The following is a 22,044-nucleotide window of genomic DNA, read 5'->3' as shown; positions in this document are numbered from 1 at the left end:
GACAACCACACACCTCAAACCCACCCTCTGCCAGTTCTGTGACTGTGGACCAGTGACTTAACCTTCTGATGGGTATCTTGTCATTTGGAAATAAGGACACCTCACAGAGTCACGTATGCTCAGTAAACAGTCCCTGGACTCCAAGTCCCTGTCCCCAACCAGCACCTGACTGACTACCAGCGGGAGAGAAGGGTTGCAGCACGTGAAGTGGGTCTTGTTTGGAGACAGCACCACTGCCCAGCCACCTCCGAGCCTGAAGCAAAAGCAAAAATCAGTTCTATTCATCTCATCTTTAGAATTTTTTAAAAAAATATCTTGCTCATCATGGATTCTCTGGCGAAAGTTGTGGTTTTTAAAAATACTGTGTTAAAATACTATTTATCTTGATGACTGAGTTGTTTGGTTCCTCACTTGCCTCCCCCTGGTGCAGGCCTTATTTGGACAGTAAAGTTCTCCAGCCTGGGCCTTACAGATCCAGACTCCAGGGAGTATCAGGCACCCACATGCTGGTCATGGCCCTGAGTGGTGATACTGGCACCCAGGGTGATGAAGAAGGTGCACTGCGGGGGCCCTGCACAGGACCCAGAGGAGGGGGATGTATGGCTTTGACCCCCTGAAAGACCTGTGGCAGGACTGCCACTTATCCGAGCTTGAAGGAGAACAGGGTCTAATCCTCTAGCAGAGTTGGCAGCCTCAACTGCCTTTGGGTCAGTGTGTGGGGAGGGTCTTCCTGTTCCCTGCCCCCCACCTGCACCTGCCTTCTTCCAAGAAAGGAAGGACAGCTGAGTCACTCTTGGAAGCTCCTGTTTACACTCTGTGTCCTTCACAGCATTTTACCAAGGATGTCAAGTAATCTGTCTCTGTCCAGCATTGCTTTCCCAGGGTGTTCCCCAGATGGCCTGCTCCCTGGAATTCTGTGAACCAAGGCAGGGCCAAATAACTGGTCTCCAGCAGCTGCAAGCACTCAATATGCAGACAGACATTTAACAAATCTGATACCTCCAGCCTACCCACTGGAAGTAGTTACTCTGGGGCCTTCTAGAAGGCAACCCAGGGCAGTGAGGGTGGGACAGGAACTCCATCAGGGGGACCCTGGGGATGAAGGTAATTCCCTGGCTGGAAGAGAGGGGTTCAGGAGGCTGTATCTAGGTGGGCTTCCAGCCTTCTGTGAATCAGGGATTTTATTTGTTGCTTGTATTTTTTGGCTGCACTGGGTCTTTGCTGGTACATGCAGACTTTCTCTAGTTGTGGTGAGTGGGGGCTACTCTCTAGCTGTGTGCAAGGTCTTCTCATTGCAGTGGCTTCTCTTATTGTAGAGCATGGGCTCGAGGTGTATGGGTTCAGGAGTTGTGGCTTGCGGGCTTAGTTACTCCATGGCCTGTGGGATCTTCCCAGACTAGGGTCTGAACCCGTGTCCCCTGTATTGGCAGGTGGATTCTTTACCCGTAGACCACCAGGGGAGTCCCTCCCTGGATCAGGAATTTAAAAAAATTACTCAGCTAATCATTATGGGGAAAGTACATGGATGACCACAAAACTTCTGAACAGAAGTCATAAGAGGGAGGTTACCTAACCAGATTTTCAAGGTGTTAAAAATCAACAGTGTAGGAAAGAAACAAAATGATGAAGAAAATGGCACATGAGAGTATTGGCTCATTTAAGTTTCTCAATCCAGAGCAAAGAAGGCCTGTTATTATCTCAAATAATAAACTTCACCAAAGAGAAGAGAAGATATAGATAGGGTTAAAGTCACACAGCTTTAAGCTACTGAACTGGCAGTCCAACCCAGGTAGCCTGGGTTCAGAAGAGAACAGAAAATCTGGAAACAGCTGATCTTTATGCTCTAGAATGCATTATGTGGTAATGATTGCATTTCATACTAGAGAGCATGGAAGAAGGGAGGCAGCATCTATTTAATACTTAACACATCTTGGCCTACCTTTTGTTGGAAGGTCAGACCTCTATTAAAAATGAAGCTTGTGAAGAGTTTGCCCTGATTTAGAATACTTAAAATTATGTGCTTAAGTTAAGAATGTAAACTTTTGAGTCTTACATTTAAAGGAAGTCACTTATAGGTGGAAACTATTTTAAAATTCACTGGACCCATACTAAGAGAACATAAGAAGAGAATATAACTCTCACTCAGAGGGGGATTGGGAGGCTCAAATAAGACAATGTTTATAAATAGTAACTTCTTATCTGGCAGCCAACAACAACAACTGACTTTATAGATACGAATTAGAATCATAACATTTGTTGAATTGCATTTAAATTTAATTTTATAATGTAGGTAGGTGGACATTTTGGGTTCCACTGACATTTTAACTTCACTGGTGCTTAATGGGTGGACAGCAACCAGCTTAATGGGTGGAATGTTGTCACTGAACTCCCAGCTGGCCCTGGAGAAAGGACCTGGGAACGCATTCCCACAGTGGCAGGGTTTCCTGCAGCAAGCCTCTCATTGCCTCTGTTCACCAGTGTCTGCTCTAGAATATTGCGTGGGTGGGGGTTGCTTCCTCCAAGGAAGCTTCCTCATCTGTGTTTTTTCTTTCACTTCTTGAACCTTAAAAGGAGAAAAACCAATTATCTTTTTATAAAAAGTAGAAAACATGAATAAGCAAAAAGAAGAAAATTTAAAAGTTAAATAAAAATGATAAATACTTTGTCACCAGGTGGCAATCAGTGTTTAACAAAGTGGCATGTATCATTTCGTGTCTGTACTTTTCAGATGGGTTCATAGCACTCACCTTGTTTTGTAACAGGCAGTTTTCAAGAAACAATGTATCACTAATAAGGGTCAGGAGGCACTCTTTCTCTGCACAACTACTAATTAACCTTACTGAGCCCACCTTCTTTCTGAAGTTTGATGTATTTACCAAAAACTTCCACCAGATCTTGGATTGTTTCCAGATTGTGAACAAACACTGAAATGTTTCTCTTTCTGCCAAAGTCTTCTTGCCCGTAAGCTTAGGCAGAAGCTCTGGCATCAAAGAATTTTTGCCTCCACCACCATTTAAAAACCAACTTACAGGACTTCTCTATCGGTCCAGTGGTTAAGGATCCGTCCGGTTTGCAATGCAGGGCACACGGGTTCTATTCCTGGTTGGAGAACTTAGATCCCACAGGACACAAAGCAACTAAGCCTGCCCTCAGCAACTACTCAGCCCACCTGCTCTAGAACGTGCAGCACACTCTGAAACCCTGGCGTCACAATGAGAAAACTGTTGCGCCAATAAATAAAAATATAAAACACACACACACAAACGTAGGACTTCCCTGTCAGTCAGTCCAGTGGTTAAGACCTTGCCTTCTAATGCAGGGGGTGCAGTCCAATCCCTGGTGGGGAGCTAAAATCTCACCTGCCTTGGGAGGCCAAAACCCCAAAACTTAAAACAGAAGCAATATTATAACAAATGCACTAAAGACTTTAAAACTGGAAAAACAAAGAAAATTCTACTTGAAGTCTTTCTAGTCTCATCTCTAGGGCGCCTTCCAGCTTGCTGTGCAAAATTCACAAGACTGTAACCTGTACCCGGCAGACGCCAGGGCAGGGACGGCGGCAGTTCAGTGATTTCCCCTGTGTGTGGACCAGGGACGTGGAGAACTCGGGGTCTGAGACCCCCACCGTGTGAAGGCAGAGGTGCACCCCTAGGATCACAGGAGGTGGGATCTACAGGGGCCTCCCCTACGATCCCGGGTCCTTGATCCCCCTCCCGCGCGACCCAGGCTGGGGTGCGGATCCCTCCGGGCACGAAGGGGAGGCGGGGAGTGTCTGCCCCATGGGCTGCAACCTCATTAGGGCTTTGGCTCCGTAGAGCTTCAGGGGTTGCTTGGGGTCAGCCCAGGGTCACAGCTTCCTCCTGCTGCAGGGGTTTGGGGGTCATGACACCCTCTCCTCCAACCCAGCCCTGCTGCTCTGGGGCCTTTAATGCCAGCCCCCCAAGATCTTGGCTTCCGTGCAGCTCCCCGCCCCCCAATCCCATGGACCCTCGAGAACCTCTCGGCTTACTAAGAACTGCCAGAACCACTAGAACCCCCCACCCCCGCCCCCCGGCACCCAGGCTGATCCCCAGGCCCCCCGGATTTAGGAAGAGAGGGTGAGGCCAGGGTCGTCGGGCCAGGTACTCAGTGATTGGCCAAGGCCTCGATACTTTGTAGCCACCGCACCTCGGAACCGCCTCCGGGTATTTGCGTGCTGAGCGTGGAAGCTGGGAACCGGGGCCTGGCTAGGGGGTGAGTTTGGGGCGTCTGGATGAAGGTTGGTGAAGGGGGCGTTCAGGAGGGAGTTTATGGGGTATGGTGACTGAGTTCGTGGTCCTGGGTGGGGGCCTGGGGAGGCCTCTTGGTCCCCACGGGGAGCAGGGCACCTGGAGAGGTGGGGCGGCTCAGGGCCACAGCCAGGCAGAGGGTGTCCAGGCAGGATGGTGCAGTAGAGCTGTCTATCCCCGCGGAACCGCGTCCCCTCAGTGTTCCGGGTACCCCTCCCCAACCCATTTCTTTCCCCAACTCCAGGATCCTCTTCGTGTGAGTTTGGCCCTTAGCCTCCTCCCTGCCCTTCCTGGAGCCTGGTGGGGGGGGTGGGATGGGCAGTGGGCCCCAGAGGAAACCTGGGTCCGTCGAAGGATGCGAGGTCTCCGATCTCCTGCCCGTCGTGCTGGGAAGAAAGGTAGGGCCCTGAGACAGGAGCCGGTGACAAGGCGCTGAGGTCTGGGAAGAGCGACGAGGGCGCATCTTGCGTCCCTTTAGCGCGCGCGTTTCTATAGGTGGTACAGGGCGGAGAGAGCTGGAAACAGGCCAGACCCTTTGCCAGGGAGCGTGGCAAGTCTGTTCAGATTCTTACATGTGTGGAAAGTGGTTTGGTAGCATCTGCTAAGTACACATCCTTTAATTTGGCTGCCAGCAGCCTGTTCCGTAGCCCTCAGGTAGTTGGAACACAGGTCTGGACCTTATGTTTGAGAAAGTGCTCACTAGTGTGGGGCTGGGGAGGTGGTTACAGTTCCTCCTTCCACCGGGTCCTTTTCAGAACCAGTGGAGCCTAGGGGTCCTTCCTGCAGCGCTGCCAGACTAAATATTGCCATAAGGAAGCTCTCTCCGTTTGGTGTATATATACACAGTCAGATTGTAGTTTTAAAATGTGAGAAACAGAGAGGTGATGATGTGGGCAAGGGGCACAAAGGGAACAGAGGTTCCAGGAGTGAGGAGCGAGGAGGACTCTTGCAGCCACAACACACAGCCAGGATCTGGACTGTTGTGGGGACTCATGGGAAACTGCAGGTCCCTGATGCACCTGCCTTCTCTCGCTGTTGCCACATTACAAGTACCTGTGGCAGGAGAGGCCTGGCAGACTTGGCTGAATATAGATGTGCGGTCAGCTGATCGCCATGGGCAGGCCGTGGTCCTGACTTGTCGTCTTGTTTGCAGAGAGGCCCAACCCGCCTGGCAATGCAGAGCTTCCTGCAACTGCTGAGGGGAAACGAGGGCCCCAGCCTGCCCTTGTCGGAGCTGGTGACCCTCGCAGGCAGGCTGTGCCGGGACCTCCAGGATGACCCCACCCAGGTGCAGTCCTTGGTCACAGCCGTGCTGGACAGCCAGTTCCGCCTGTACCTCTTGGACAATGCGGATGTGGCCCTGGTGTGCGCCAGCGTGCTGGCCCAGCGAGAGCAGCACCAGGCCGCCTGCCGGCTGCTGGAGGTAGAGCTGGTCTGTGAGATGGGGGATGGGGCATGGGGGTGTGAAGAGAGGGGAAGCGGCCACCGCCATCCTAAACACGACACAAATGCCCAGAGTCAGCATTTGTCACCTTGTGGAGAGGTGCCATAAACCAAGCTGGGATGGTCCACTCTCTCTCTACTAAGTTTTAACTTGCCTGGTAACTGAAGATGAGACTGTCCAGTTTTGGAATCTTCGTGGTCCTGGCTTGGAAAGTTGGCATCCCAGTTAGTGAGACAAGCAAACAGACCCGTCTCTCAGTCTGCTGGCTGTGGGTCTGCATTCGGGAGCTCTGAAATCACAAGTATGTCTGTAAGTCCTCTGGTGGCACTTTGAACATCAAGTTATTTGGCATGAAAACCTGAGCTATGTCCACATGAAGCTAGTGATGTCTTTATCCACTTTATGTTACTGCGGTACATTTTACTACTCAAATATTGGTATATTTGGTTGCACGATGGTGCTTGCCCAGATCATACTGGAGTGGTGCAAATTCTGTAGTGTATACCTGTGTTACTTCCTAAAATGTGTGAAGTTCTGAATTCCAGACTGTGTGTGGCTCGAAAGGTTTTAATAAGAGATTTGGGGGCCAGTGTTTCCTTTTTCACTCCATATGCATGTATGCATGTACATCTATGCATAAGTCGTGCTGAGTTTACTTTCAAGATACTCGGTTCTTTCAGTTCTTTCTATTTCTGCTCCCTCTCCCCCAAGCCCTGTGACATCCACCTGGCTCCCTTCTCCGCCGGCACCCCCATGTTCTCTCCTGCCCCCTCCATCTGTTCCTCACCTAGCAGCCAGGGGGAGTTTTAGAACTGCAGATGGGACCGTGGTGTGTGCTGAGGCGGTGGACCCAGAGCCTGCCATCAGTGCTGGCTTGCTCTCCAGTCTTTGGACCCCTCCTGACCCCCTTTGTCATGCTGGCTTTCTTGCTGTTTCTGGAGCTCCTGAGATCCTCTTTTGAATTTTGCAGGTGTCATTTCCTCTGCCCAAGGCTGGAGCCCCATTCTGTGTGGCTGGAGCTTTCCTACGTGTCTGGTTTCTGCTTTAAATGTCACCCTGTACAGCTCGTGCCTCCTTTATTGTCAAGGATATAAAGGAGCCCTCATCCCCCTCTATGGCTCCTTCCTCAGCTCAGAAGTAGAAATCTGTTTATTTTTCAACCTGTGTTTGTCTGCCTTCCCTCCTGCACTGCAGGCCCCAGGAGCAGGGGGCGCATCAGTTCTGCTCATTAAAGGATCCCCAACACCTGAAACATAAGAGAACTCAGATTTCCAGCGATGTCAGACGAAATGGATGAACACAGAGTTGTCATAGCTGCTGTGTAGGCAGTCAAGGATGAAATGTGATGCAAAACTCCCAGGAGAGGGACTGTAGCTCACTCGGGATTGTCTAGAAATGCCTCTGAGAAAGTAATGTGTTCTGAGACCTGAGAGAAGCCATGGGGCCACCACCTCAGAAAAGGGCGTTTCCTGCCCAGGGCCACTCATGCAGGTGGGGAGGCCCCAGGTGGTTTCCCTGCCCATAGGTTGTGCCCTGGGTCTACTGCTTTATCCTGGCAGGAGACTGCAGGCTTCGACCCAGCAAAATGGTTTTTTTATTGCTGTGGAAAGAAAGCTAAATGATTCTCAGCACCTCCCTCACCAAAATGGTCCTGAGAACACTGGGGTTCAAGCACAGGGGGTGTGTCTAGGCCAGGCCTGTCCTCAGCATCCTTGGCCCTCTCAAAAGTCTGGTCACATGACCACGTCCCACTGGGTCTGGGAGCCATCAGTGGTGTGACCAGGACCCCTTCATCCCCTTTAGCTCAGAATGTGCTCTCTGAGACCCAGGGACCCACCCAGCTGGTGGGAAAGGCCTCTCATACAAGATAGGGGTGACGCCTCAGGCCCCTCAAATCTGATCTTTCATACGGTCCTTGGCGCAGCTCTGCCTCCTGTGTGCTGTGGCCATAGCCCAGAGGTGGCTTTCCCCTTGCCTGCCCCTCACCTGTAGGGGGTAGAGGAGAACTGTGCCCCCCAGGGGCTCCCTGCAAGCCTGGTAGGGACTGGAGCCCAGCCATGGAGCTCATGCCCTCACCATTGGGAGACAGTGGGTGGCTGGTCTTAGGGCTCAGGCAAGTGGACAACAGGGCTCCAGGGCAGGGGAGGGTGCGGATCTCAGGAGGCTCTTTCCACAGGGGTGCCAGGTGCCAGGTGGCAGCCCCAAGCTGGTGCAGCTCTGGAATGACATCCACTACCGTCTGGCCATGAAGAAGCTCGGCGTGTCCACGCTGACACCGGTGCAGAAGTTCCGGTGCAGGAAGAGGTATGCGCTGGTCTTGGCACTTATTCCCTGGGGCTCATGAGGGATTTGCCTTCCAGAACTATAGAAGGGCTGAGGTGAAGTAGAGGGAGGGAGGCGAGATGAAACAGTGATGTCAGTGCCCAACACTGAGCCACCTCTCCGCCTGCTCGGCTGTGGGAACACTGTCCCACCTCTGCCCACGGGGCAGGACGGAGAGCCATTCCCAAGACCCAGGCCAGGAGCCGCTGCCTGTCAGTGAGGACCTTGCAGGGAGGGAGTCAGCAGGTGGGCACCCGACCTCACTTTCCTCCTGTGGGAGGAGGGATGCCCCTCATGTCAGCTAGTCCCCATGGTTGGGCTCTGCCAGTGGTCTGGCTGGGATTTCAGCGCAGCTCCTCAGGGCTGCAGGACCTTTTAAAGACAGATAGAGATGAGGGTGCTATAAGCACCGTGTGGATGTGTGTAGTGCTTAGAACAGCAGTCCCAGTCTTTTTGGCACCAGCGGCGGGTTTTGTGGAAGACAATTTTTCCGTGGACCAGTGCATGTGCAGGGGCAAGGGGGTTGATTCAAGTATATTACAGTTATTGTGCACTTTACTTCTGTTGTTATTACATCAGCTTTGCCTCAGATCATCAGACATTAGATCCCAGATCATCGGACAGGGGGACCCCTGGTTAGAAGACAGTCTGGCACATGATAGCTGCTGAACAGATGTTAATTAACAATCACCACTATGACCATAATCAGCACTAAGTAAACATTACGACTACCAGTTCTAACCATCACCATTATCACCATTCACGCATGAGGACACCGAGACACAGACAAATTAGTGACTCACCTGGTTACACACTAGAGAGACGCAAAGGCAGGATTCCAGCTTAGACGTTGAAGCTGCAGAGCCTTTGTTCCTTATTTGGGTGTGCTCCACCGTCCAGAAGGGGCTGCAGATCTCGCTCTGAGCTCCCGAAAGCCCAAGTGACAGGAGTTGCTGAGCCAAGGGCCTAGTTGATGGAGGAAGAGATGGATGGATTCCTTTTGGGTCAGACAGAATTTTTCTCAGAGTGCCCACCAAATATGTCCTCAAAGTCCAGAAGTTTATCAGCCTTGAGGTTGTCAAGGGTTGCAGTCAGTCCCCTCCCTATAGGTTCTTAGGGCCTGCCTGAGGGTGGTTCAGCAAAGTGACTTGGGGAGCAGTTTGCTGTTTGTGAAGAGGCCCCTGGGGCTCTCCTGGAGCTGCACTTGGATGTAGATGACGGACTGGAGACTGGGGAACAAAGCAGATCCCCTAATTCAGAGCAAGGAATGCCAGACAGGACAAGCTCAGTAGAGGGCTGTGGCTCGGTGGCCCTTTGTTACGGTGGGGGCTGCAGCACAGGGCGCAGAACCTGAACGAGGCCTGAGCACGGGACGGCACTCTGGGCATGAGGAGGGGTGATACACGTTACAAATGGTGGTCAGTGCAGGAGCAGAGACAGGAGGTGCTTGGAGGTTCTGGGAGAGGCCGTGGCTGGGGAATGGGTTGTGTCAGGATGGACTCAGGAGGATTTGCTGAGAGGTTGAATGTATTGGAGAAGGTAAGATAATAAACCCAGGCTCTTGGCCTGATTGGCCGGGACGTGGTGTTCTCTCCTCACTGGAACGGGCAGGACAGGCTGGGGGAAGATGTGAAAAGTGGGAAACTGAGCTTCACTGGATGTATGGGGTGTGTTCTTGACATTCATGGGGATTTTCAATAGATTTTGGATATCAAATCTTGTAGAAAACCGGTGTTGTTCACTTATATGTCATTTAAAGAAAACTATTTATTTTTGCCTCTGCTGGGTCTTTGTTGCTGTGCGGCTTTTCTTTAGTTGCAGTGAGTCACTCAGTCATGCCCAACTCTTTGTGACCCCACGGGCTACACAGTCCATGGAGTTTTCCAGGCCAGAATACTGCAGTGGGTAGCCGTTGCCTTCTTTGGGGGATCTTCCCAACCCAGGGATCTAACCCAGGTCTCCCGCATTGCAGGCAGATTCTTTACCAGCTGAGCCACGAGGGAAGCCTATGAATACTGGAGTGGGTAGCCTATCCCTCCTCCTGGGGAACTTCCTGACTCAGGAATCGAACCAGGGTCTTCTGCATTGCAGGTGGATTCCTTACCAACTGAACCATCAGGGAATCCTTGTAGTGAGTGGGGGCTACTCTCTGGTTGTATTCTGCAGGCTTCTCATTGTGGCTTCTCGTTGCGGAGCATGGGCTTTAGGGTGCTTGGGGCTCAGTAGTTGTGGCTCCCAGGCTCTGGAGCACAGGCTCAGTAGTTGTGGTACATGAGCTAGGTTACTCTGTGGCACGTGCGTTCTTCCCAGACCAGGGATCAAATCCGTCTCCTGAATTGGCAGGTAGATTCTTTACCACTGAGCCACCAGGGAGCCCCCTGTCATTTTTTCTTTTGCAAAAAATTCCGTTATACAGTCAGTAAAGCGGATAGCATAACCCACCTCAATATCTTCATCATCCAGCTTCAGCAGTCAGGACCACTGGTCAGTGAGGGGTGCTGGGAACCCTGATGAGAGTGTGGAGTGTGGGCCCAGGCACCACCAGGCCCCTCCCTGCTCAGGGCTTGGATCCAGGGCCTGCAGCACACGGTGGGGAGGAGGGTGGCCGCTGAAAGGAGAAGAGTCCAGGGGGCACAACAGGTGCATCCAGAGGAGCAGGGGTCTGTTACCACCTCCTCAGTGTCCTCCTCTAGGAATCCACCACCTGCCTCCCTCTGCCCTAATGGCCTCAAGAGCCGGAACTTCCCCAGAGAAGTTCGCCAGAAGCTGGAGGACTTTGCCTCGGGCGTGAGCACCAACCCCAGCAAGGCTGAGCGGGTAAGAGCAGATATGAGCATGGCCAGGCACCCTCCCCTTCGCCAACACTCCCTGTCCTTAGGGGAGGCCCACCCTTGGTCAGTTCACCCCCACTGTTAGGTGGGGGACTAATGCCCTTGGGGGCTTGCCACCCTTAGGTGACATCACCACCTTAGGGGGTAGATCCACACCCTCCCTAGTGGCCTATCTGCCAGGGCGATGGTGGGCTCTGACCATCCTGAACTCCCTTGGGGATGGCGCCCTTTGGTTGGCAGCCCTTGCATGTCTACCCTGCACAGGTTGGGGAGTGAGTTTCATCACAAGCATCTTAATACCCTGTCAGCCCGTGTGACTTCAGGAGACACTCACTGAGCACTCGCTGAGGCCGGGGATCCAGCAGGAGGGGTGGAGGGGGGTGCCCTCCAGGAGCAGGTGGAGGGGGCAATAGTCTTCCCCCTCAGACCCTGCTGCTCAGAAAGCTGGCTTGCTCTCTCCTCCCCGCGTCCAGTCAGCTGGGCTCCCCCAGAGCAGGGTGCTGTGGCCAGTGGTGCCAGTTCACATCTGAGAGGTGCCCGGTCGCGGGGTTGGTCATGGCTGATATGCTCTGGCCTGGGAGGGTGAAGGGTCAGTGGTTGGGTGGCACCTCGGGAGGATCTGGTTTGCCAGCTGCGCGGAGCCCTCCTGGCTGTGAGTGACGGGGTGGTGGCTTGCCCCCTTGGTGCTCTGGCCTCTCGGCTTGGGAGTGGGCTAGTGGTGGGTTGTTTTGGGGCAGGAGGGCCTGGCCTCTGAGACGCACCTGACCACGGAGCAAGTCTACAACTGGTTTGCCAATTACCGGCGGCGCCAGAGGGCCCTGATGCAGCGTGCGGCGCCGGTGCCAACCCCAGACTCAGCAGAAGACCTCACGTCGGGGGAGGCGAGTCGGCACCTACCCCCACAGCCAACAGACCACCCCCAGCTTGGCTCTGGGCTTGTGGACAGGCCTCAGTGGTCAAGTGAGTGGCCCCTCTGACAAAACCTGTATCTAGGACCAGCCAGGCCTCCTCCTCCAGTCCGAGTCTGCACGTTCAGCACCTCACCCTGTGGGAAGTGAGCTCACTGACACTAAGGGTTAGGTTGGGCTCAGGGTGGCCCAGGTGGGCTGCAGCAGCATTTTGCGTTGAGCGATTACTGTGAGGTCAGGCCCAGGAGTCGGGGAGTTGAGCCAAACACCAGAATTGGGGTGGCCTGGGTTCATAATTGTGGGTTTCAGTTCAGACCAAAGACAGATCAAGGGTCAAACAAAGAGCAGCAGGCAGCCAGCGTGACTGCTCTCAATCTGCTGGGAAGGAGGCTGGGACTCCAAGCATCACCCAGCCTCCCTTCCCCTCTGATTGGCTTTTAGCAGGACCTGAGAAAAGTGGGCCTCTACAGACCCTGGAGACCACCCAAGGGCCGTGGGAGCCGGTGGCTCTGACCCCAGACTTCTCTGGAGACGAGACTATGCCCAAGTCACTGGCTCCCAGGTACTGCCACGCACATAGGCCAGGGGACTGTCTCCCTGTTCAGTTTCCCACTCTCGGTGGGAGACCAGGAATGGAGTGGGCATAGGAACACCAGCCAGACCCTGGGACCAGGTCTGTGATGGCTGAGGGCAGAGATAGCTGTGATCCCAGGTAGGAGGGGGAGCCACTGGCAAGGAACCCACGTCATGTACAGCACACTTGCTTCCTGGAGCCTGACTCACAGCATGACTTCATGTAAATTTTGGAGAATGGGGAAACAGACTTAGAAGAACATGCAGAACTATCTCCTAAAGGCAAATGGCCTTCCTCGTGGTTTGTTTATCTCCAGCATTTGGTGTGGTTGGTATATCTCTAAGTTAGTAACCACTAAGTTAGTAAGTCCCTCCCACAGCCCAGTGTCTCATCTTACCTTGCTGCTCCTGTGACGCTGCACAGACTGCTGTGAGAAGAGTGCTGGCCAGCAGGGGGACTGAGTCTGAGCGAGGGGTCATGTTCGTGCTGTATAAGCCATCAAGCTGTGCCCGCTTTTCCCTGTTACCCTTGTGTTATTAGCATCTCTCATGACATTACCTGAGCTGACACCTCACATTCAGGCCAGCACTACCCAGCCATGTGGCCTTAGGCAAGTTCCCATGACCTCTTGGTGTCTCACTTTTTTCATCTGTGAAATGGGGACAGTGATAAGCTCTGCCATGCAGGTCATCACACAGATTATAGAGGTGGGGAGTTGTTAACAAAAGCCCAAGAGCGCCATCTGAGATACAGTGAGCGTTTGTGGAATATTGATTCTTTGAATTATTAACTTCTGCGTGATAGTCCTTTAGGATCCACCTTCATATAGTCCCTCAACTGTTAGGCTGTTCCTAATCATTTTCAGCTTTCACTATTGCAGAACAATGCTTCATTGAAAGCACTTGTAAATAAACTGCTAATGTATCTTAGGTTTCTAGCAGTAATATTTTTTACTCTTGCAGCCCCAGGGAGGATGGTGAAGGCAGCATGACTGGGAATGTGGTGGGCCCCACAGCCATCTGAGCCCAGATTCCCAGGCTGAGCTGGAATATCCTCCCAGGCCCCCCTTTCCTGGTCTGAGGGAGCCTCTGCCCACCAAGGGGTGGTGTTCCCTGTGTCCCCCAGGTCTCTGCAGGGTGGTGAGATATACCAGGAGGGACCTAACCATGATCCTGCCACTCTGCCCCCTGTCTGCTCTGGCCCTGGTCTCTGTCCTCTGGCTGCTGCCAACGATATGCTGGATCCCTCTCTGGCTGCCCCTGAGTCGTGGCTGATGTCTCTCGCACTGGCATCCTCCAAGGAAGTTTCCTTCCAGACTGGGCAGCTGATCCACAGTCATGGGCTGGACCTCACCATGCGCCCTACAGACGCTGCTCTGGCTGTGTCCTTCACCGCCCTCAGGGAGCCCAGCCCCACAGGTGGGTCTACTCTAGACAGACCACGTGTTTCTACATCAGATGCTTTGACGGCTTGTGTCTCATTTGAAGGGTCAGGATTTTGAGGGGCGAGGACTTTCTGCCTGAATCCCATGTATTTTATTAGACCCACAAACCAGTGCAGTTGGAACAGTCTCTTCCCACGAACAGCTGGATGTTTTTTTTCATTTATTTTTGTTTTCAAAATAAAATGTGCACATGACTGAAAAATAGGATAGTGAGGAAAGAGTTGGAATGGAATGGAATGGCTGCCAGCCCTGCCTCCAGTCCCCGTGACTAGCTTGTCCACATCTGCTAGCACAGAGGAGGGCTGAGCTGCTCGGACTTCTACCCTCTTGTCCTGGTTTCTTTCTTAGTTGTAATTGTAGCTATACATACCCTTAATGAAAATGTATTCAGGTATGTATCTTGTGCACCAAACATGACAGCATCTTGTGACCTCCATAAGGAGGATATTGGCATTGAATTCAGCCTGTCACCTAAATTTCTTAGTCTTCTGTGGTTATGCATGCATGCTAAGTCACTTCAGTCATGTCTGACTCTTTGTGACCCTATGGACTGTAGCCCGCCGGCTCCCCCGGCCTTGAAATTTCCCAGGCAGTACTGGAGTGGGTTGCCGTGCCCTCCTTCAGGGGATCTTCTTGACCCAGGGATCAAACACATCTCTGTGTCTACCTGCATCGGCAGTCTTTACCACTAGCGCCACTTGCGAAGCCCTCCTCTGTGGTTATATATATATATATATATGTCTTATAATTTCTCGTTGCCTTTCTTTTTTCTTACATCGTCTGCTTTTATCACGTCCTTAGCTTCTCCCAATATTTCAAACATCACCTCTGAAGACTTGTTGCTGGGAGCCTCCTTCTCCCTGTCCCCATCCAAGTGCAGTCTGCCTAGGCCTGGGATGGAGCCATCATCCTGAGAGCCCCTGGGTTTGCTTCAGTGTTGAATCTCAGTTCCCTGACCAGGGATCAAACCCTCCTCCCCTGCGTTGGAAGGTGAAATCTTAACCATTGGACCGCCAGGGAAATTCCACTTCAGTGTTTCCTTAATTGCAAGTCTTGTTCTTTCTTTCTTGACTCTTGTTATGTTAGAGAATGTCTTTAACTTTAGAAGAAAGGGTGACCACAGGTAAATTTTCTGATTCCTTGCATCTTTTGAAATTGTCTTTAATCTTCCCTCATGCTTGATTAATGATTTGTCAGGGACAGAATTCTGAGTTCAAAACACTTTTTTCCCTTAGAAATTTGAAAGCAACATATCAGTACAGCATCCAGCGCTGTCATTTTAAGTCAGATGCATTCTGATCTTTACATGTTTTACATATTTTTCCTTTCTTGGAGCTTTTTATTTTTTAAGTCTTGGTGTTCTGAAATTTCACAGGGATGGTTCTAGGTGTGAGTCTTTTAAAATCACTTTGTTGTTAAGCCTTTCAATTTAGAGAGAGAGCAAGGTCTTCTTTAAGCTCCAGGCATTTTCTGTAATATTCTTTGATAGTTTCCTGATAATCTCCTCCTTCCAGTTCTCTCTTTACAGCACAAATGTTATTTGGATGTTGGAAATCCTGGGCCAATCTCCCAAAATGCTTACCTTTAAAAAAGTTGCTTTTTATTGTATATGCTTTTGTCTTAAAATTTATCTTCTGATCTAATTTAAAAAGCATTTATTTACTTGTTTTTGCTGCACTGGGTCTTGGTTGCAGTGAGCAGGGGCTACTCTCTGGTGGCAGTGCACAGGCTTCTCACTGCAGTGGCTTCTCTCGTTGCAGAGCACGGGCCATAGGCGCACGTGGGGTTCAGTAGTTGTGACTCATGGGTTTAGTTGGCATGTGGAAAATTCCCGGACCAGGAATCAAACCCATATCTCCTGCACTGGCAGGCGATTCTTAACCACCAGATCACCGGGGAAGTCCTATCTTCTGATATTATGACCGTTACGTATTTTAAGAGAACTCCAAGCTCTCTTTTCTTAATTCTGCTTTTCCTTTCTTCATAGATTGTGTTACTTTTTATAGATGCAATATCTATACTTCTCTGAGTATCCTGCTTACAAGCTTCAGTAAATATGCTTTGTTGCCTGAAGGAGGAAATGTTAGGATCGTGGATTCAGGTCCTTTCTTGGAAACAGGAAGAGGTGGGGCCTGAAAGTGGAAAAGCCTGGAGACTTATTTCTCTGAGGTGGTTTTTCCTTCTGAACAGATTGGTCTTTCATTTCTGAGACCTTTTCCTGTCCATGTGTACTAACAAGGCTGGAGTCAGGACAGGCAGTGGCCAGCCTCATACTGGGAAGAGGGGAGCTGGTTTTCACACCACGTCAAGCATTATGTGAGGGGTGATGTTCTGTGGGAATTGGTGAGCTCCCTGCTGACCACCTGAGCACCTCATTTTCCTTCCCTCTCTGCAAACTCCTCAGGGTCCTTGACCCCTGCTTACACCCTGGCTTCCCTTCAGACACCCCACCCACCACCCTGGCATTGGACGTGTGCCCTGCATCTGCCGAACATGGACACCTCCCACCTGATAATTGCCCTGCCCAGGACACTCCCTTTGTTCTAGGCTTGGGGCTCTTTATTTTCCTTATTCTTAGAGGAAGAAGCTGTAACCCGTTGATCTATTCTGTGTGAATTGAATTGTTCAAATTTGCACTTAACCATATTTCATGGACCTCAGAGTATCTTTGAAGTTCTGGGGGAAGAAGATACGACAGAGATGGAGGCAGTCACACAGCAAACGGTTCGGCAGGTCTGAGCAGCTGAGAGATAAGATGGTTGCTCTGGCAGACAGGAGGGAAGACCGTTGTTTGGGGTCTGAGATCAGGACGCTTGCTAGTTTTATTGCCCAGATGGACTTAGGGCACAAATGAATCTTCTTGCTTAGCTTACTTTGCTCCTAAATGTCAACCCGGAACAGATCGAGTCCGTGTGGTTTTCCTTTTTAGAGTGAAAGGCACCCTGAGAGAGTTTCTACAACATTTAAGTAAAGAGAAAGGGTGGGGCAAGGGAGTGACACCTTGCACTGACATGAAGTCAAGGTGAAACCTAAGGAAAAAGGGGAGGGAAGTGGCGGGTGGCTGGGCTCAGCCTGTGGTGAAGCAGGGAGGCACCGAGGAGTCTGTCCTCACACGGCAGTGGTGAATGTGGGCAGATTTGGATACTGAGTCTTTGTTGGGCTGGTGTGAGGTCTAGAATGACAAAAACTTGAAGCCAGTGAAATATGACATTGTTTTGGTCTCTGGAAGCCTGAGATGGATAGAAGTGGCTTCTCTTTCCTCAACGCAGAGCTGAGGCCGGGGGCTGGCAGACTGGACGCTGCCTCTCCATGGACCTCTGTGTTGGGCACGTGGACTGTGCTCCTGTCTCCCAGCTCTGGGTTGTGGGGTTTCCTCCCCTGCAGGATTTGCTGACCCTCCCAGCATCAAACCCCAGGGCACATACCTGGAGGAGGATCCGGGTTCCTGTGGTAGCCAAGCAGAACAGCAGGCAGGCAACCTCCGGGTAACCCAGCCCCCGGCACAGGCTCCCGATTTCATCCTCAACCAGAGGTAGGTGCAGAGCCATCGGGCTCAGGTGACACTTCCTACGGGCCACGCATGGGGCGATGCCTGGACGGGAGACTCACCATCTGCCACGGGGTAGATGAGGTCTTTTCCTTATGGATTTCTGGAAACCTCAACAGTTCCCCCATCCTACATGATCATAGTTTTTCCCACAGACAAAAGAACACTTGCAAGTAGGGGAGCAGATACAGGCATGTGGATGGTGCTTCCCCAGAGGTCTCCCTGGGCTCTAGCAGCCTCTTTCAGGCATTTTCTTTTCCCCAAAGATTGTTTCAGTTTCTGGACAGCATCAAGAGCCTGCTTTTATATTCCAAATTATAATTTTAAAGGAGCTTGGGAGGGCTGTGAATAGGGGATGTGCTGCAGACTGTGGCATGGGGGCGTGACAGTGGTTCAGATTTCACAGGAGAGTATTGGGACTCTGGTGAAGGGGGAACCTATGATAGAGGGTCACAGGACAGGGTCCCCAGGGTTTGGGGTCTCCCAAATCTAGGAGCTGAAGATCAGGTGCCCAGTGAGGGCAGAATTACTGGGGGACATGCGAGAGGAGGGGAGCAGCCTCCTGAGGAAACAGGCTCTGCTTGTGGTAACAGCCAGATGATGTGGGTTTATGAGCAGAAGCCCTACGGAGAGGAGCAGCCACAGGGCCCCCTTGGGGCTGCTTGGACTCTCCACTGGTTTTCTCACCCTTGGACTCCGATGCTCCAGCTCATCTTTGTTCTGATCTGATACCCTTGATTCTTTATTTAAAAACAGCTTCGCTGGGTGTAAAGTAAACCAACAGGTTTAGATGGTACAAATGACAGTTTTCTGAGTGTGACTTATGTATTCATCACAAACCATAACTATGCTTTAGGTCATGGGCCACAGAGCTGTTTCCATCTGCCTCCACCCCTCACTCCCATCTCCCCAGGACCAAGGATCTGCTTTCTTTAGCTGAATTTTCTAAGAATTTCATACGAGTGAAATCATACAGCATCTGCCCTTTTTTTATTATATGGCTTCCTTCACTCAGCCTAACTGCTTGAGACCTGTCCTTACTGCTGTGTGTATCAACACCGACCTCTTGTGTGTATCAACACCCTTTCTCCTGTGTGTATTAGTTCCCCTTCCTTTTGTGTACCAACACCCCTCCTCCTGTGTGTATCAACACCTCTCCTCCTGTGTGTAGCAACACCCCTTCTTCCTGTGTGTATCAACACCCCTCCTCCTGTGTGTATCAACACCCTTTCTCCTATGTGTATCATCACCCCTTCTTCCTGTGTGTATCAACACCCTTCCTCCTGTGCGTATCAACACCCTTCCTCCTGTGTGTATCAGCTCCCTTCCTCTTGTGTGTATCAACACCCTTCCTCCTGTGTGTATCAACACCCTTTCTCCTGTGTGTAGCAACACCTCTCATCCTGTGTGTAGCAACACCTCTCCTCCTGTGTGTAGCAACACCCCTCCTCCTGTGTGTATCAACACCCTTTCTCCTATGTGTATCATCACCCCTTCTTCCTGTGTGTATCAACACCCTTCCTCCTGTGTGTATCAGCTCCCTTCCTCTTGTGTGTATCAACACCCTTCCTCCTGTGTGTATCAACACCCTTTCTCCTGTGTGTAGCAACACCTCTCATCCTGTGTGTATCAACACCCCTCCTCCTGTGTGTATTAACACCCTTTCTCCTGTGTGTATCAACACCCCTCCTCCTGTGTGTATCAGCTCCCTTCCTCTTGTGTGTATCAACACCCTTCCTCCTGTGTGTATCAACACCCTTTCTCCTGTGTGTATCAACAGCCTTTCTCCTGTGTGTAGCAACACCCCACCTCCTGTGTGTATCAACACCCTTCCTCCTGTGTGTATCAACACCCTTCCTCCTGTGTGTATCAACACCCTTTCTCCTGTGTGTAGCAACACCCCTCCTCCTGTGTGTATCAACACCCTTTCTCCTGTGTGTAGCAACACCTCTCATCCTGTGTGTATCAACACCCCTCCTCCTGTGTGTATTAACACCCTTTCTCCTGTGTGTATCAACACCCCTCCTCCTGTGTGTATCAGCTCCCTTCCTCTTGTGTGTATCAACACCCTTCCTCCTGTGTGTATCAACACCCTTTCTCCTGTGTGTATCAACAGCCTTTCTCCTGTGTGTAGCAACACCCCACCTCCTGTGTGTATCAACACCCTTCCTCCTGTGTGTATCAACACCCTTCCTCCTGTGTGTATCAACACCCTTTCTCCTGTGTGTAGCAACACCCCTCCTCCTGTGTGTATCAACACCCTTTCTCCTGTGTGTAGCAACACCTCTCATCCTGTGTGTATCAACACCCCTCCTCCTGTGTGTATTAACACCCTTTCTCCTGTGTGTATCAACACCCCTCCTCCTGTGTGTATCAGCTCCCTTCCTCTTGTGTGTATCAACACCCTTCCTCCTGTGTGTATCAACACCCTTTCTCCTGTGTGTATCAACAGCCTTTCTCCTGTGTGTAGCAACACCCCACCTCCTGTGTGTATCAACACCCTTCCTCCTGTGTGTATCAACACCCTTCCTCCTGTGTGTATCAACACCCTTTCTCCTGTGTGTAGCAACACCCCTCCTCCTGTGTGTATCAATACCCTTTCTCCTGTGTGTATCAACACCCCTCCTCCTGTGTGTATCAACACCCTTTCTCCTGTGTGTATCAACACTCTGCCTCCTGTGTGTATCAGCACCCCTCCTCCTGTGTGTAGCAACACCCCTCCTCCTGTGTGTAGCAACCCCCTTTCTCTTGTGTGTATCAGCACCCCTTCCTCTTTCTTGCTGAGTCCTAGTCTTGGTGTGGATTGACATATGTGCTGGAGGCATTTGGGAGCTCCTGGTTTGAGTTTGGTGTGTGCCTGGCTGCACACATGGTGGCCTGCACGTTTGCCTTCGTGTCTCTGGGGTGTATACACCTAGCAGTGGGGTGACTAGGTCACAGGGTAGATGTGGTTTGACTTCAAGGACCTGCATGACTGTTGTCTTGAGTGGCTGCACCTATCTCCTGCCCTGCTCCCGCTGCTGCTCTCCTTGACTTGGTTCTAAGCACCTTCTGGCCTCTTCATGCCTCAGGCTGTCCCTTTGTGGCCTTCTCTCCCTTTACGTCTCTGCTCACCACCCCTTCTTCTGTGAGCTTGCCCTGGTGTGCTTGCTCCCTGACTACCTGAGCCACCTGCTTGAGGTGTCCTCAGGCCCCTCCAGCATCCTGCACACCTGAGCGCCTTGCAGGAGAAGGCTGTTCCCAGAGAGCCTGTCACCTGGAAGGGCTTCAGACAGGTAGAAAGCTCTCCGAGTATGGGGCTCACAGGGGACAGTGTGACCCTCAAACAGGGCCTGGCAGAGGGCCTGTCCTGACACCGTCCCTTTTCCAGCTCCTCAGACCTGACTCCGGCCCCACCAGGCTTCCCTGGCCCCATGTCTGCCGTGGAGCTGAGCCAGCCCCCTCCCTCCAGCCAGGTGAGACCCTCCTACAAGTACTGTGGGCTTCCTTCCTGACTCCTTGGGTCTTCAGGGTGACTAAAATGGGCAGAGCTGAACGTGAGCCAGGGATGTCTGGAGGCTGGACTTCAATGGAAGGGGAGCTGGGAGGCGAGTGTTCTGGGGCAGGGTTTCCTACCGAGTCCAGAGGGTGAGTCCCAGGGTCGGGAGTGCCAAGTGGGAGGGCAGAGCGGCAAAGGGCGTCTCCGCGTGTGACACTTGCGTTGGCTTCCCAGGTGCAGTGGTCTGACGGGCAGACCTCCAGCGACGCCTTCTGGGGAGCCAGGATGCTCCTGGAGCTTTCAGCGGGTAGCCTGGGCTGAGCCGCCTCTTGGGAGCCTGGCCAGTGCTCCAGGGGAGCAGCTGTGGACATCCAGCAACTCAAGTAACAGAGCTTTATCCCTACTGAAGAAGGAGGTCCCCAGAGTTTCCTGGGGGTTCTGCTGAGCCCCCCATGCCCTGTTTGAATAGTTTGGTTGTCAACTTTCTGTATTGGAAGAAGCATCTGAGAAACATTCCTGAAGTCAGAAGTCAAAGGTGGGTCTGTTCTATGCAGGCAGCAGCAGATTGCAGTCAGGTTCCAGGGTGGGTTCTGGGCAGTGAAGGCCTTTCTCAGAGAGGGGATGTTGCCCTTCGGGCCTCCCACCTGTCCTGTGACAAGGCCAGACTTCTCCCAGTAGATGTTGTGAGTGAGGTGTAGGCAACCTCTGGCATTTCTGAGTCTGGGGTTTGCACAGAGGCACGTGCACTGGGGGAGAGCCTGCTAGGCTGGGGGGTGCCTTGCCCAGGGTTGTGATTCAGTGTGTTTGCCCAGCAAATGTTCTGTTCAATTAAAAGTTTAATGTTCTGACTCCCTGTCCTTCATTCACTTAACTGTCCTGGACACCTGCCCCTCTTAGGCCAGGCCCACATTTCACAGTGTGAGGGCACTAATTCATGCATCAGGACCCTGGTGATGGACATTCAGATCCTTTCCAATGGCTCTGTTTTATTAGCAGTGTCACATGGGTATCTCTGCCCTCTGCTTCTCACCTGGTGTTATGCCCCGGGAATGAGAAATTGGCCCAGAGATGGAAGCAGTGGGCAGGGAAGCACAGGCCCCAGGGCTAGGCTGGTTGCAGCTCCTGGTCCTCCCGTGACACGCTTGAATGGGAACTTTGACAACTAGGACTGTCACCTCCAGGAGCAGCCCCTTGACCCACCCTTGCCTTCCCATCGTGTTGGTTGACA

General features: G+C 51.9%; 1 protein-coding gene across 3 annotated transcripts; it reads left to right on the top strand.

The window, feature by feature from the left end:
* Positions 1-3,669: 3,669 nt before the first annotated feature.
* Positions 3,670-21,664, top strand: ANHX (anomalous homeobox). 3 transcript variants are annotated; one of them, XM_061384402.1, is made up of 10 exons: positions 3,670-4,233; positions 5,422-5,691; positions 7,889-8,016; positions 10,728-10,851; positions 11,603-11,825; positions 12,218-12,335; positions 13,473-13,765; positions 17,176-17,323; positions 20,709-20,793; positions 21,051-21,664. In XM_061384402.1, exons 2-10 carry the CDS (start codon positions 5,443-5,445, stop codon positions 21,135-21,137), a joined length of 1,455 nt encoding a protein of 484 aa, XP_061240386.1. In that variant the 5' UTR covers positions 3,670-4,233; positions 5,422-5,442; the 3' UTR covers positions 21,138-21,664. The 3 variants fall into 3 exon arrangements, with proteins under 3 accessions (XP_061240386.1, XP_061240384.1, XP_061240385.1); XM_061384400.1 differs by having other exon boundaries at positions 12,215-12,335; XM_061384401.1 differs by lacking the exon at positions 3,670-4,233 and having other exon boundaries at positions 4,548-5,691; positions 12,215-12,335.
* The last annotated feature ends 380 nt before the right edge of the window (positions 21,665-22,044 follow it).

Source organism: Bos javanicus, chromosome 17 (assembly GCF_032452875.1).
Source record: "Bos javanicus breed banteng chromosome 17, ARS-OSU_banteng_1.0, whole genome shotgun sequence".
Lineage (NCBI taxonomy): Eukaryota > Metazoa > Chordata > Mammalia > Artiodactyla > Bovidae > Bos > Bos javanicus.
The sequence above is the reverse complement of the archived record's forward strand: the minus strand, read 5'-3'. Positions and strand labels throughout refer to the sequence as shown.